This window comes from Puccinia triticina, chromosome 10A, assembly GCF_026914185.1.
Source record: "Puccinia triticina chromosome 10A, complete sequence".
Classification (NCBI taxonomy): domain Eukaryota; kingdom Fungi; phylum Basidiomycota; class Pucciniomycetes; order Pucciniales; family Pucciniaceae; genus Puccinia; species Puccinia triticina.
In genome coordinates this window covers 3,767,553-3,782,639 of record NC_070567.1, presented here as the reverse complement: position 1 = coordinate 3,782,639, position 15,087 = coordinate 3,767,553, and the positions used below count along the sequence as shown (strand labels likewise).

The 15,087-nt window shown below is 45.9% G+C and overlaps 4 protein-coding genes across 4 annotated transcripts; 1 reads left to right on the top strand and 3 right to left on the bottom strand.

The window, feature by feature from the left end:
• Positions 1–3,443: 3,443 nt before the first annotated feature.
• Positions 3,444–4,259, bottom strand: PtA15_10A350 (uncharacterized protein; the record flags this gene model as incomplete). The annotated part of the gene is made up of 5 exons (XM_053160516.1): positions 3,444–3,551; positions 3,620–3,703; positions 3,822–3,935; positions 4,026–4,151; positions 4,242–4,259. The coding sequence occupies 5 exons, from the start codon at positions 4,257–4,259 to the stop codon at positions 3,444–3,446; spliced, it is 450 nt and encodes a 149-aa protein (XP_053024482.1).
• A 2,503-nt stretch (positions 4,260–6,762) lies between these two features.
• Positions 6,763–7,526, top strand: PtA15_10A349 (uncharacterized protein; the record flags this gene model as incomplete). The annotated part of the gene is made up of 3 exons (XM_053160514.1): positions 6,763–6,930; positions 6,998–7,064; positions 7,330–7,526. 3 exons carry the CDS (start codon positions 6,763–6,765, stop codon positions 7,524–7,526), a joined length of 432 nt encoding a protein of 143 aa, XP_053024481.1.
• A 332-nt stretch (positions 7,527–7,858) lies between these two features.
• PtA15_10A348 (uncharacterized protein) lies at positions 7,859–9,617 on the bottom strand (the record flags this gene model as incomplete). Its single annotated transcript, XM_053160513.1, has 4 exons — positions 7,859–8,155; positions 8,218–8,460; positions 9,294–9,427; positions 9,497–9,617. The coding sequence occupies 4 exons, from the start codon at positions 9,615–9,617 to the stop codon at positions 7,859–7,861; spliced, it is 795 nt and encodes a 264-aa protein (XP_053024480.1).
• A 3,163-nt stretch (positions 9,618–12,780) lies between these two features.
• PtA15_10A347 (uncharacterized protein) lies at positions 12,781–13,854 on the bottom strand (the record flags this gene model as incomplete). The annotated part of the gene is made up of 4 exons (XM_053160512.1): positions 12,781–12,842; positions 12,901–13,018; positions 13,445–13,565; positions 13,736–13,854. 4 exons carry the CDS (start codon positions 13,852–13,854, stop codon positions 12,781–12,783), a joined length of 420 nt encoding a protein of 139 aa, XP_053024479.1.
• Positions 13,855–15,087: the final 1,233 nt, after the last annotated feature.

Sequence of the window (15,087 nt, the reverse complement as noted above, 5' to 3'; positions counted from 1 at the left end):
ATGAACTTTGGTGTCCGGGGTGTATGACAAGAAAACCATCACAATATTCTTATCAGAGGCTACTGTGGTTGAGAGAGGCCGACCGTAGGCTGCAGTGTTGGTGGTTGTGGTGGTGATTGGATGGGGTGGGACACTTGCCAATGCTTGATCACAGCAGGGCATATGATTGTATCAATTACCGCTGTGCATAGCGAAAACCAATGGCAAAAATAGGCTGCTGTGCAGCGTAAGCACATAACTCTAAGCCATTGAGTGCCTCATTTGTCCAAGCTTTCATCAAAACACAATACCATTATATTGCTTCATATTGGTCAACAGTGATATAATGGTATTATGGTGCTGAAGATGGCTGAATCAGTTGAATCAGATTTCAAAGTTGAAGAGACCAGCACTGTAGGTTACCTAAAAAAATTTGGAGGCCTTATGTTGAATTTTCTATTTTTTATTGAATTAATTAGTGACTAGAGTGCAGGGGCGGCTACGCCGCCCTGTATAAACCCTTATGTAGGAAATCTGTAACAGTAAGATTTCTATAGCACTTATTTAAATACAAATTTTTTCACAGAACCTCTTCTTGATCTTTATCTGCCAACTGAACAACCAATAAATTAGACACTTCACGCACACGCGAAAGGCCTACATATGATTTTCCGTGTGCAAAAACTTGATTTTTAAGAACTAAAGCTACACGCTTCATGCTCTGTTAAGACTGTCCTTGACATTTATTAATTGTCATTGCAAAGGCCAAACCCACAGGAAATTGATATCAATAAAACAATAATTTCATGTACGAATCACCCTTGTGCAAGAGCGTTATCTTAGGAATGGTTACCTCTTTATACTTGTGCGGCCCTGTCACAATACGGCCGCAGATAGTGTTATTGGTTACCCTTAGGACTACCAACCTGGTGCCATTGCACAAGCCGTTGGCAATACTCAAATTCCTAAGTAATACAACTGGAATGCCCACTTTCAGTTTCAAGAACAATCTGTTGAGGGGCCTTGGGCATTCCTTTGCCTTCTATTATGATTCCTACCGCTTGGAATGTTGGAGCATTGTATTTTCTAGGGTCATTTGAAGCATTTTCCACAGTCTTAAGAATCATTAAAATGTATTTTCATATTCTTATGATATTAACAGCCATGCAATACAATTTTGCATATGGATTGTGTTGGTACAGGAAGTTCTGCAGCTTGACAATAATCTTGATGTCAATGCCATCACGTGTAGAACTGCTTGCAAATGATCCAAGAGCGCATGTCTTCTGATGATTTGCCTCTTGAAGACCTCCATTGCACACAACAAAAATCTGAGAAAAATGAGCATCACTTGCTACTAACGGTTGAATTGGACCAATGTTGTGAGACAGTCCTCCTTGAATAGTGAACACAGGTGCTCTTGGGACTTTTCCCGCTTGATTGCTAAGAGTGAAGCCAAGAGAAGTAAAGGATATCGAGTTGTTGTATGTCCTTATATATCTCTGGAAGTTTTTAGCATCTGAAGATGAAGTGGATCACTGCTTCAGTTCAAGTTGCCAAAATCCAATGCTAGTGTGCGTACCTTTTGAGTCACCGGTCAACAGATTCTTCAACAACTCCGGTTATTTGGGACCAGGGGCAAAGGTGTCCGGTAATTTGAACTTTCCTTTCTGACAGAATGTTGAAAAGGCTTGATTGTTGCCATTGACATCAACTATTGCCCGCTTTTCAGGCCAATGTAGTGTCTGACAATAAATACACGCCATATCACAATCTCCCAGTAGGTGAGCTCCATCAGGCATACATCAAGCAAAAATTGATTGCTTGTTGTTTTCCTCCTCACGCGAACAGGCAGGACCAATGTAAGACATTTAAAGTGAGGATTTGAGATTGAGGTTGTGGGATAAAGACTAAAATTTAGTTGTTGGTTGTAGTGGAAGTGGAACAATATTTGAGTATGTTGTGGATGCCTCACATGGCGAGGGGAGTTTATCGTGAGTTGATGCCGCGTCCAATGCCCTATCCCCAGGCTGCATTAGGTAAAATCACTTTTGGTCACTGTGTCTCTGAAAGTCAAAGTCGACGGGGCAAGGGCTGGGCTATATTCCATGTACATAGCCGTGGCTCAATGCAAAAGGAAATTATTCAAAAGACATTTAGGTGAGAATGAGGAGACAAAAGACATTTAGTCACAGTGAGGGGGGTAACCAAAAGTGCAAGTGTATTGTCATTCTCCAGATCCGGTGAAACAGAGCCTCGGGCATTGTGGCGCTGGCAGTGGTGTTTGATGAAGAAAGCAATTCTTCAGGTCAGAAATGCAGTTCGAGGTGGTTAAAAAGTAAAATACACGTTCCGTGAATGTCAAGGTAGCTTAAAAAGTAGAATGGAGGGGTCGCAATTGGAGAGGCAGTGCATTTCATGAGGTGGATCTCGCGCCGGAAGAGTTGGAATTAGAGTACAAAAAAGATCACTTGCAAAAGTAACAAAGGAAAACAAAGGTAATGAATAGGTCAACGTGGCGGACAGAGCCGGCCGAAAGCTACGATGCTGAGCGAAAATGGAGAACAGACGCCAGCCGGAAGGCTATAAATAGTCAAGCCACTTTGCAGCTGAGATAATTTTTGAATGATGGCAGATCCAGTGTTGACCAGTGGTCTTCACGCGGTGGTCTTGCTTTTGTGCTGCGACAAATTTTGTCGTTTAAGGTTGAGAGAAGAATTATATTACCTATAATTATATTGGTGCCAAACAGGGCCTAAATAACCTCTAATAACCCCACAAGCAAATGTTGAGGATTTGAGTGCTGGAGACATCTGTTATCTGCACCCAGGAAATTGTCACATTCTTTTGGTCACATGATCACCAATCTCGACCTGAGAGCGCATGGAGAAGCAGATAGAGCCCCCAAAAGCCTGCGGTTAGGGTTCCAGAGCTATGGCCAAAGGCAAATATATACATGAATATAAAGGCTCATTGTGATCGGAAAGATCTGGCCGAGCCACGCGAAGCAAGCCGTTGCTACGCAGGTATATAAAGACCCAAATAGAGTTGGCGATGGCGGAGAAGAACCTCAGAAGGCCAGAGTGATTGCCAAACTCATGGACGTCTGTACACCGGCAGTTCGAAGCTTAAGCTTGCCGAAAAAAAAGTGTAAGATGTATACATACGCTTTTGCGAGTGAAAGAGAAGAGAAGACAGGGCAGTCGGCCAAGAAGAATGACTGCCGCATGATAATTATGTGCTGTAACCTTATTTCATTTATTCCAGTTTTCATTGAACAACACCCGATCTTGATGGCGACTCATAACGGCGCATTGTAGGCTAAAAAAACTGCATTTTGAAAAAAGAGAGAAGATTTATTGAGGGCATAACACGTTAAGGATTCGAAGGTGTGAAGGGTTGTTTGGAGGACTTACGCTGATCGCAATGAGGCTCTTGTCGGTGTGGCTGAGGGCTTGCTTTCATCAGTCCTCGGTGACTGGGTTTTTTCGGGGTCGGCCGCGTTTTGCAGTCGAAGTTGAGGCTTTCTTGGCATCCGGCTTAGATCCCGAGACGGTCATGTTGATGCCGATCTAGAGTTTGGAATAATGGGCGCGGGGTTAGGGACGATCGAATCCGCGGACCAACGCGCCAATCTCACCTGTACCAGGACCTCCTTCTCTTCCCCGTTGACGGTGACCTTTATGGGCAACTTGGAGTTACCCTTCCAGCCCCAACTTCCAGTCTATGATCGAGCCGGAAACCACAAGTCGGTGTTTGTTTTTTGGGATCTGCATGTCAGCAGAGTGATCGACATATTTTTTGGGGCCGTTTGAAGGAAAGCAGGGAAGATGGACTCAAACGGAAAACGTCGTGGGTTCGGCCACAACTGTCCCGAATTCGCCACCTTCGCCAATCGAAAGCGTGATCTCTTTGGCCGACTCTTCGAATTCTTTGGCGGTCATGCCAGGGTCCGCCTGCCAAGCGACACGCGGTGCAGGAAGAACAAACCCCGAGAAAAGAGTCAGTGATTCTTGCGCCGAGGACAGCTCAACGAGGCTTTTTACCTTGACGAATTTGGCTTTCTTCGGGGCAGTTGCTGTCTCTTCGTCGCCGCTTGGAGCAGAGGCTGTTGGGTCGGCAGCCTTTTCAGCAGCCGCATTGGCCGAGGAGGGCTTGGAAGATTGTCCATCCTGAGCGAGTCGACATCCAGCGAACAGTCAGATCAGACGATGAGGGAGATTTTACTGGTTATGTAGCTGCCGTGGTACGATCACGCTCACCTTTCGCTTGGGTGCCATAGTAAGTTTGAGTCGGTCAGTCGGCTGAGCCAGCTACGTATGTATTTATGTTCGAAGTGGGGGAGGGGAGCAGCTGTTGACCGGTTTTTCGAGATGGATTCTCGTCTGAGAAAGAGGGCTCTTTGAGTAAATCAGGCTGGAGGGTGTCGATCGAGCAGATGGTCAACTGGCAGGACTGTGCCCCCCTGGAGCAGGGGCCTGGCTGATGGACTGCTGTGACGTCAACTGGCGGCTGGATCTGATCGATCACTGCGCTGCATCTGCGGCAACTGTTCAAGCCTGTTCAAACCTTGAAGATCACACACTCTAGGATGCTACTCTGGAGTGATCAACACCCATAAAGAGTGGATTAATGATTCATTGCAGTGATGAAATTCACTTACAAATTCTTTGGAATCACTAGCTTGCACAATGGTGAAGCCAATCCAATACAAGACAGGTATTGGTTGGTACCATGTATTGTATTGTTTTTTGATACAAAAGAATTGGATACCACACTTTGCATTGGAAAAAATATATGATACAGGCAGTATAGAGGACTTCCCATGGCCTAAAATGCTTAATCTAGAGAGACAAGCTAAACCTTACTGGCTGATGAAAATTGGTTGAGATCAAGTTTTCACCGGCAAACAAAGTTCAGAGGCCTCCTCTAAATCAACCCTTTTATCTCTGCAGGAGAGGCTTATGGATAATTTCTGCAGGCTGGCAGGGAAAGGAAGGATATTCAGTCCCAAAATCACTAGGCCCCGTTTGACACCAATATAAATATAGGTGATATAATTGCCAATTAATTCAATGAAAAATACAAAATTCAACCAACATAAAGCTTCCAATTTTTTTTTGCAGGCAACCTACAGTGCTGTTCTCTTTAACTGATAACTTGGATTCAACTGATTCAGCAATCTTCAGCACCATAATACCATTATATTGCTTGATATTGGTCAAAAGTGATATAATGGTATTATGGTGCCAAAGATCAGCAATGGACCACTGCACTACACTAAATTTATTGGACAATAACTGTTAGTGTATCCATTTTATTGACTCCCAAATTCATGTTATTTGTTATCTGATATTCAAGTATCCATACTAACAATAACAGGAAATAACAGCAATAACAACAATAACAGGCCTTTTATTGCTACTAACAGGATACAATAACAGTTATTGCTGTTATCCATACTATTTCCTGGGCAAGTTCCTGTATTTTTAACAACACAAAAAAACAAGATAACAGAAAATGTTGTTATTGTTAGCTGGTTTTGGCTAAAATACACTACACTAACAAATAATGTTAGTTTATTGGCCCACCATTGCAAAGATGGCTGAATCAGTCGAAGAGAACAGCACTGTAGGTTGCCTACAAGAAAAACTTGGAGGCTTTATGTTGAATTTTGTATTTCTTATTGAATTAATTGGCAATTATATCACCTATGCTACTCTGGATCCAGAGTAGCAAAGTGTAGCTCTTGCAGTGTTGCCATGAGCCATCGGAAGGAACCCGCTCACAATGAGTTCATTTCCCTCATCAAGGGCATCTTCCAGCTGACAAGTAGATATGCTGAACTAGCCAAACAATTGGCCTTTGTATGTTTTGCTTTGTTGATAAATGAACTTTGATATTGTCTAACTTCTTTTGATGAATGTGTTCAGGTGCCTCCACCTCGGCAAGTTGCGGTGAAAACTTACAGTGTGTTGGCTTTCTGTCAGGCAATTGACCTTCTTTGCGGGGACCTTTGTACAGCTCAACAACCTCTCCCCACCACTGAGATGATCACGACCGTGGGGAAAGGCTTTCACTATGGGGGGTATTCAGTGTGTGTGTGGCCTCTTTCCTGCTTGGGTGATTCAATTCAGACTCATTTATAATAGAACTTTTTCAAGAGGAAGGCTAGTGATATCCTCATGAGCAGGAGCTGTGATGTCTACGGGTCCGACAAACCCTGCAATGCCCCTTGGTGTTCAAAGAGCTTTCTGACCTTGGTTCTGGTAAGTCTGGGAGAACTTGAAGCAATCTTTATGATAAATCCCAATCGGAGATTTCCCACTTTCTGGAAAAATTTCTGCAGCATTTCCCCCCGCTGAAGGCTTCCATAGCGAGCCTGAAACTCCGGAGCCTTGCTCCATTTCGTCACATCAAGAGCCTCTATTTATATTCTTCAGAACACACCGCCCCCGCACACGTTATTGTTCCGAACAACCTATTGTGTACTCCTCAGCCTATTGTTCATGTCTATTGTTCTCCATATTCAAATAAGCGTACAATTATTGTTCATCTACACGATGCCCCGATTTGATTCGAACACGAAGTTGTGTCTCCTATCACACATGTTACCTGATTTGTAGTATTCCGAGCCCTCTTCTAATCGGTATTCCCTGATCCAACATTTCCGCAACGCTCAAAAATATACCCTTTTCCTTTACCGGTTCTTGAAGGTATCTCACATCGCTAAAAGCTACAGGTTGCAAACCCCTCATCCGGACATCTAAACGTCTCACCCTCATGATTCCAGCTCCCCACAGCAATTCGACGCCTCCTGGATCATCCCCCTTCCTGAAAAAGCGGTATCGGAACGTCTCCCAAGCTATGAAATTCCTTTGTTCCTACTTCATAACGTTCCTTCTTCAAGACCGGGACTGGAACAAGAAATCCACCATCTCATCCCGAGAGGTATGTCCACATCCTCTCACTTCTCATCCTCCCAACCACCAACTAACCAACTGATCATCTATCCTAGATCCAAACCGCTGTCCGACTCATCCTCCCCGGAGAGCTCTCCAAGCACGCCATCTCGGAAGGAACCAGTAAGCGACCCCCTGACTCAGAACCCAGATCACCCCAACGTGTTATACTAACTCTTTCATTTCTTGTGCTCTTCGGAGGGTGTAACGAAATACACATCGTCAAAAATGATCCACTCGGTCTTTCATCCTTGTCTTTCCTGCCCTCTCCGTTTGCTCTGTTTCTCTCTTTCATCCATTTTGTCTTGTGATTCCTTCATGAAAGATTGACCCTCTATCGATTGTTGTAAACTTGCGCGATCAAAGTAAACCCTTATGTCTTAACCAGAAATGATAATTTACGGCTTGCTTCTGAGTCTCGCTGTGTATCCTCCCACTGGCACGCAACAAAGTACATTGAGAGTATCATTGAAATGGGATTGCCCCATGAGGACACCGTCGAGCGTTGGTTGCTCAGCCTCTGCGCTCAAAGTCATCAAAACAGGGAAACCGGGGCTCAAGAAAGATGGGATAATATTCACTTAATAGTTCGGTTCCTCATATACTTGAAACGCAAGAGAATTGGAATGATGCTGCTCCGAGCTATTACTACTACATGAAATGACACCAAGATGATTTTCTGAGCAGTTGCGTCTTAGAAGTCTATCGTTCAATCTTGTATGTATGGAGTTCAGCTCTCAAGGTAAGATTGAGTATCTCCAACAAGCCAGTTTCCATCTCAGATTCCTGACTTGAGCCAGCCAGCCGCCTTTAAGCAACGCAGGCTGGAGGCTCCACCATCTCCGGTTGTACCGCATGAATCGTTCGCTCTGCTCGACGAGCCAGCTGGCATAGAAAAGATCGAGGGTCGAGTTGACTCATTCGTCGTTGGCTGCTGACGCTGGTGGTAGTCGTTGGGTGTTGTGGTCGATCTGGGCAAGAAGGACGGAGTCTTTCTGGGCCTGCTCGAGGGCTTCGAATCGGGTCGATTGAGTTTCCCAGAAGGCTTGGTTGAGCTTATCGACCCGGTTCCTGAACATGATCCACTGAAGATCCTCGATTTCAAGCCGTTCACGCAGCTCGTTCAACGGCCTAGGCATCGCCCCCGGCAGGGCTCGGAACTCGTGCAGAGAGTATGGATGGCGACGACGGTCGTTGGCGGAGTGGTCGTCGGGCTGGAGAAGCGAGGAGAGTAGCGGATCGGGCGGAGGTTCGAGCGAGTACAAGGCGGGCCGACCTGGTCATCTTGCCCCATCCCGGCCTTCGTGTCTTCTTCCCACTTGGCCAACCGTGCTGGATCCGAGGATCGACTGTTCGTGTGTAGTGATCGTCCGACCGGCGCCCTGGGGACTGTCGACCACCCGGTTAATCGTCCTCTCATCTTCCGCTGCTCGGCGTTGTCTGTCTGGAATATCCGCTTGGTATGTGCTTTCTTGTCGTGGTCGTTTGGAGTCAGGTTCGGTCTCGAGTGTCGCGCGAGCTTTCCAAAGCGGAGGCACGGCTCCCACAGAGAAAGTGTGACCCTCAAAAACAAGAAAACTGTACACTGTAGACACTCCAGCTAGCTCCAGCTTGCATTTATGGCATAGGCCACTACCTGCAAGCCAGACTACCCTGCATTGGATTGCTTTGTTGCGGGAATCTTGCTAACATCTGGATAACTGTCCTCAACTGCCATGGGGATTTCACATATACCATAAGGGCATCTAGCAGTCATAAACATTAATATGGGTTGATCCCACATCACAGGATGCAGGGGCGCAGGCACAGTAGGGGTGATGTAGACTCGGATTAGACAGGGTAAGAGTTGCACAGAATGACAGCATGGGATAGAAGTGTACATATTAATGGATGGAAAAAGCAACGCATACAGGAAGAGTTGATCTGAAGCAGCGACTGGACTTTTAGATCACCTCCGAAGCCCAAGGCCCTCCTCTCAGTCTCCGGGCCAGCTCCACATCCCGTTTCATGATTGTGACCCGCTTGGCATGAATGGCGCAGAGATTTGTGTCTTCAAAGATGTGAACCAAATACCTGAGATCAACAAGAAAATAAGGGCAAAAGATAAAGAAACATAAGCTGCAGATTTGATAGAACAACAAAAGGAAGGAAACTATGTTGGATGTTGACGGACGCTTCGGCTGCTTCTTCCAGGGCAAGTAAAGCACTGCTTTGCCACCTCAATGCTGCCCATCTTCCGTTGCCAGAGCAAAATCCATCGCGATTTCTCGTACCTACGCGCATGAAACGCGCAAATCTCAAAGTCAGAAACCACAAAAAAAGAAAACCCCGAATAACAAATAAGCTGCTGACCAGTCGCGCAAAGGGAAGTTTCCGCATCAGGAGATCAGTGGATTTTTGATAGTGTCGGATTTCCCGTAATGCAACCGTACCAGGTCTGTAACGATGAGGTTTTTTCGATTTACTGGCTGATGCTGCATCCGAGGCTAATAAAAGGAAGTTCCAGAAGAAGACGTGTTACAATAATTCAAGATCATCAGGACACATTCAATCACTCCGTTTCTTTTCGAGGCTCTTCCGAGGCTGCTTCGCCGACGTCGCTCCTGCTTTGGCGACGGGTTTTCCAGGCGGGTTATCGGGTTTCTGCTTGGATACTTTGTTTGCCCCGACGGCCATGGTGTGCGATCAAGGTGGGTATAGAGAGATCCACGCGACTTCGGGTTTGGTTGGACGACGAGCGACGTGCTTTTTGATTGATTGGACGTGCTTTTTGATTGGTTGGTTGGTTGGTTGACAGATGGCGACGACGCGACTTTCCACTGGCCGCGTCACGGTTATCGGGGGCATGGTTAGACCGTCCAATCCAGCCCCCGTCCTGATAACTACTCCGCGGTTGTATCCAGTGAGGTTATCACTGATCAAAGTTCTGCGCAATCATTTGGTTTGGAATCGTCGAGTATTCCTGCTCTAGCTCCGCATATCTGACTGTTGTGCCGCGGCGCAGCCGCAATTTCCCTAGTCTAATTGATGTGTCTGTAGTTTATACAGGAGGAAATCAATGCCCAGAACAACCAGTTTGCTTCCAGTCCCCACCCTTAGTGCTTTGCTTGTTCAGGTAGAAACTCTGCATTGTATCATAAATTGTTTTGCTTATCTCTAACCAGATGGACCTTGAACAATTTGCAGATGAGGGCCAGTTTCACACCACCCATTGCTGGAGCACCTGAGCCTCCTGAGCCACAGGGTAATCAATCTTTGTTGAAGGCACAACTTGCCTACCTCCGCATCCCATCCATCATAAAGTTTGGAGGGTGAGGCGGGAGGAATGTTGGTCAGCAATGGAAAAACACCAACAAACATCTGTGCAAGCTGGCAGGCAGGCACTGTGGTATGTGTTATGGTTACCCATCTAGCCCATTTCAAAATTTCCTTTTTTCTCATATGTACACTCACAAATCACCCAATACGGCGACACCACTGGATTCTACGGCCAAAACTACACCGGAAACCATGGACAACACGCCTCAAACCCCTCTGGATCACAAGTTACAACCCCTCCAAGACACCATCATTCAGTTATATGCACACAAAACACCATACTCAGGTCATGTAATCCGTTACATCAACCACACTTACCCAGGACATGTAATCCATTACATGGACCACCCTGACAGCTTATCTACCCTTTACATATACTTTACCTCATCAGCTGAACTCATTACATTGTGTTATGCACATGTCATGCAGTGTTATGCACACTTGATGCAGGCTTATGCAGTCTAATGTAGTCTTATGCAGGGGCATGCAGACTAATGTAATAGGGGCTGCGGTCTGACAACTTGACAGATGACATCATGCAGGTGTCAAGATAGCAAAAAACTCTCATGCAGCTTGCAGATGACATCATTTGACAGGCCAGGCCAGCTAAAACATCTCACCCCTATCTCTCACTAGATAAATTCCCTCATATGACATCATGACCTCATGTGACCTGTCAACCACCAGCAAAAATACCTCATTGTAGCCTTCAGGGCAGCTAAAACCCCTCATTCTCTTGTTCCCCTGGAGCTCAAATCCCTCACTCTTTTCTATTTAAGGATGCTCTCCTCCCCCCAGTTGTAATTTTGCTCAGCAAACTACTTGCACTCAGCTTACCCCATAACAGTACAACACTTCCTCACTCTACAGTATTAGCCCCACTATATTGTGGTTCTACCCTCATTACATAACAATTACATACATATCACAAACTCTATTACATCAATCACTCATCATTAACCAACCCCTCTGTCAGGGTGTTCCACAACCCCCTTTGCGGCAACACACAGACCATAACAACTTACGACTCACTCAGCACCAGTTAGTGTTACATCAACCATATCCCCTAAATCATTTGTTTGACATAGGCTATCTTTTGATACACCTCCACTATCACTACATAAACCTTCCAATTGTAGATTGGGGAGCTTGTTTTAGTGTCTAGTGACCCAGGAAAGGCAGAAGTTTTCCTCATTCATCCCTTTCCGCACTCAGCAAAAGGTTCTCAGGAACACTTTTGAGCTTTACAGCGCCATCCTTACTGCTCAGCATGAGTAATAGTATCATTTTCAACATCTAAGCCAGCCAGGCAAATCACCCACTGTTTTTTCAGTTTCTGTTCCTGTCCTACAATAATGCCATGTTTGGTCAAGACCTGTGGTCTGAGATGGACGTAGCAAGCATTTCTCTGCCAACCAAATAGCAGATTTGGGCTCACATGGAATCCAATGCTTCTGGCGAGGAGCTAGCCTTTCAAGACAAAGCAGCCAATGGCATCAAGCAAGTTGCCGCGTGGTTTTTCTAGGCAATTTACCTTTGCCGCTGCAGGGCTCAAGGCCGCTGAACCTCTGCCAGCTCAAAATTGGGACACCTTCTATGCCAGCATCAGCACACCCTCCCCCCCCCCCCCCCCCCCCCCAAAAAAAAAAAAAAAAAACACCAGGTGTTCAAACTCCCAATTCTAATGTGTGATCCTCCCCCAAAGTCTTCCGGAGGTAAATTTGAGACCTTGATCAACAAAATTCTAACATTTTGGTAAGATGACCATGAGCAGGTGTTTCAGGCCAATCAGTGTAAGCTATCAATTGTATAAAGGAAATTCATAAACACCTTGAAATGTGTACTAAAGGTTTTCAAATTTTAGTTGTGAACCCCTCTGTTTTTTCATCTGTTTCAAATTCAATTTTTTTCAACACAATTCTCACAGAGCAGAGCATAACCAGAAAACTTCCTCTTGCATCTGTAACTCTTGTAGATTTCAATTCACGCTCCTTAACTGAGTCCAGGATTCATTACTTGCAAGCTTTTAGATGTATTTTTTAACATTTAGAGGGGCATATTTCCAGCAGTGATTCCTCCGCTGTATGTATCTTCCACACCCGTCTGATCAGAACAGCTTTAGTGAGCAGGCAAAGATAAAAATGGATTACAACAAAGGCTTACACATCATGATCTTGTTGAAGTACGAGCAACAGAAGTGAGAGTGGTTTTGAGTGCGGTCCTTGACACCGGAAGGGGCCAACTTGAAGCTGTTGACAGCCCAGTGGAGTTATTCATCCCAGTCAGACTTTCGGAGGGGCATGCCCTCTTGGATTGCTGGCTCGTATGTATGTACACTTTGATGGCCAAGATTCCGACCTTCTTGAGGTCACACACTTCTTCACGGAGCGCAAGCGTTGTACTTGGAGCTCTGGAGCAGGACAACGCAATCATCGTGGTCTACACACATGCAAAGATACCCAACCATGGCGTCAGCGTTGAGCCATGTCCCGCCCATTGGCTGCAATCTCTTGGCATCCGTCTACTCATCGTCGTCGTTGTCCTCTTGTTGGTCAATAGGACGTTCGGGCAGATGGCTGATGACTGTTTGCAAAGACAAGATCAGTCAATCATAGATATGCAAAAGAGAGTGGGGACAAACAGATCCACACGTCGTCCCTGTGCCGGGTGACAGACCTCAGTGCGGCCGCAAACCTGCGCTTGAGCACGTCAAGGGTGCCAGAGTTAAGCTTGTGGGGGATGGGCGTGCAAAAGATGATCTGTGGGGCGGGGCCAAGTCCACATTCAACAGCCCATGATCAGCCCCGCACCCCGTCAAATCTAGGTTGTACTCCAGCTGCACAATTGTTGTTTTTGTCTTGAAAAACTCAAGAAAGTGCTGTCAGTTGACATGCAGCATACCTGAGTTCATTCCTAGTTGAGACCAGGCCCATACAAATGAATCCCAGGGTGGTACACCCTGGAAAGTTTGGAATTTCCTCAGCTCAAGTCCATATTGCAAAATGCACTAGACTGAGGTACAGGAAGCTTGGTCTCAGGTGCACAGACTCAGTCCTGAGCTGGCAAATTCTCAGCTGCCCCTGACTCATCCAAAGTGGCTTTGGCCACAAACCATCTAGACAAAAAAACAGCTTCTTCAGCCAGAAGTCAACAAGGGGAAAGGGAGGTTAGCGTAACTGGAAAACCTTGCTGCCTGGGGACGGCTTGTCCAGGCCCTGCTTGTAGCTTGTCTGCACCGTGTGCTGCGAGACAAGCCCCCGCTTGACGATGCTGAAGCAGCGGATGACACCATTCACCTGGACACGACTAAACGTTGCGCCAAAGAGCAAGATGGCCGCAGACAGGTTTGTCTGTTGACCTACACAAAACACTACTCAACACAGAAAACACAAGACAAATAAAAGAAGGGGGGGGGGGAGAGACTCACCAAGCTTGACGATCCGCGTCCCTTCTTGCCATTTCCCATGCTTTCCTACCCGTAGGGTTGGATCCACTTGAACAGCCGGTTCTTGGACACATCTGTATTTGCCGCGGCGGGCGTGAGTGTTGGTGTGGTGTTTGCAAGGGTAGTGGGTGAAGCGCTGACAAGGGTCATGATTGGTGTGGCGTTGGCAAGGATAAGGTGTGCGCAGCACCAAGGCAGCTACTGAGTCACAGTCTCACAGGCAAAGGGGTCCAGCTTGAATATTTAAGGAGGGGTGGTTTGGTGTCCATTGTCCCCCCAGGGGCTCCGGTTTTGTCCTACCCCCTCCCTGGGAGCCCAATAATCACTTGATGAGGGCCTTCCTGGACTACTCTAACAACCGGCCCACTTTTGCTTGTTGCTGCAGCACAGCTGGAGGGTCATCCATAGGGCCTTTGGGCCTTTGGGGATTTTCAACTTGTGTGCACTATTTATTTGTGATTTTCTGTTGAAATGTTCTAATCCTCAGTGGTCAAAATCAACACATCAGGCATAGACTTGGTAGCTTGGTAAAGGCAGCACTTCTAGTATAGTGTCTTAGCTTTAAGCGAAGGTTGCTGGTTCAAATCCTGCCCAAGTAAATCATTTTCTGCTAAGCGTCTGCAAAATGCATTGTTAGTTTTAACATTTTCTAAATAAAAAACCCCAACACTTAGATCCAGAGGTCTAGGATTTTGTAGATTCAAGAAAGTGGGATATGCTTCATTTTTCTTTCCATATTTATGCCGGCAAAATTGGACATGTGATTTCACTTGTTTGTTTGCGCTCTCATCAGTCAATATGCGCCTCTATGAATTTCCTGGTTGAGCTACCGCTGTACCAGCTTTATATTTAGCCTGTCCACCCGGTGGTGTGTACTGTTGTGACTAGGTAGTTCTCAACTGCAACAACTGTCACAGTGTTTTGTAGATAGTACATCAACATGATTTTCTTACTTTTTAATAAAATCATCAATCCTGCGAGCTACCACTCCAACAGGTTATAATATGAGCCTCTTGCTGGAGTAGCTCAATTTTTTTACACTATCAAATCATCCGTAGCCGGCACCAGGACAAGTTCTTCCTTTCAGTAGTTTCGCCAAAATGAGCTTACTAGTCACATCTGACAAGCCCTGTAGTCCGCCGGCGAGCAAATTCTCCCCACATTCTTAATCTTTTTGATCTGCCAAACAACACACATACCTCTACCACTCATCTATTGATTCCAAATCACAGACTAACAACATAACAACTGTTGGAATTTCACATCTCTGTCACTCACTTCTTTCCTGTCTCTTCCCTGTCACTCCCTTTCTCCTGACAGTTGCATATGCAAATTCCATCTTCTGCCCACATCTTGTCCCCCGATGTAATAGCTTAAATATCC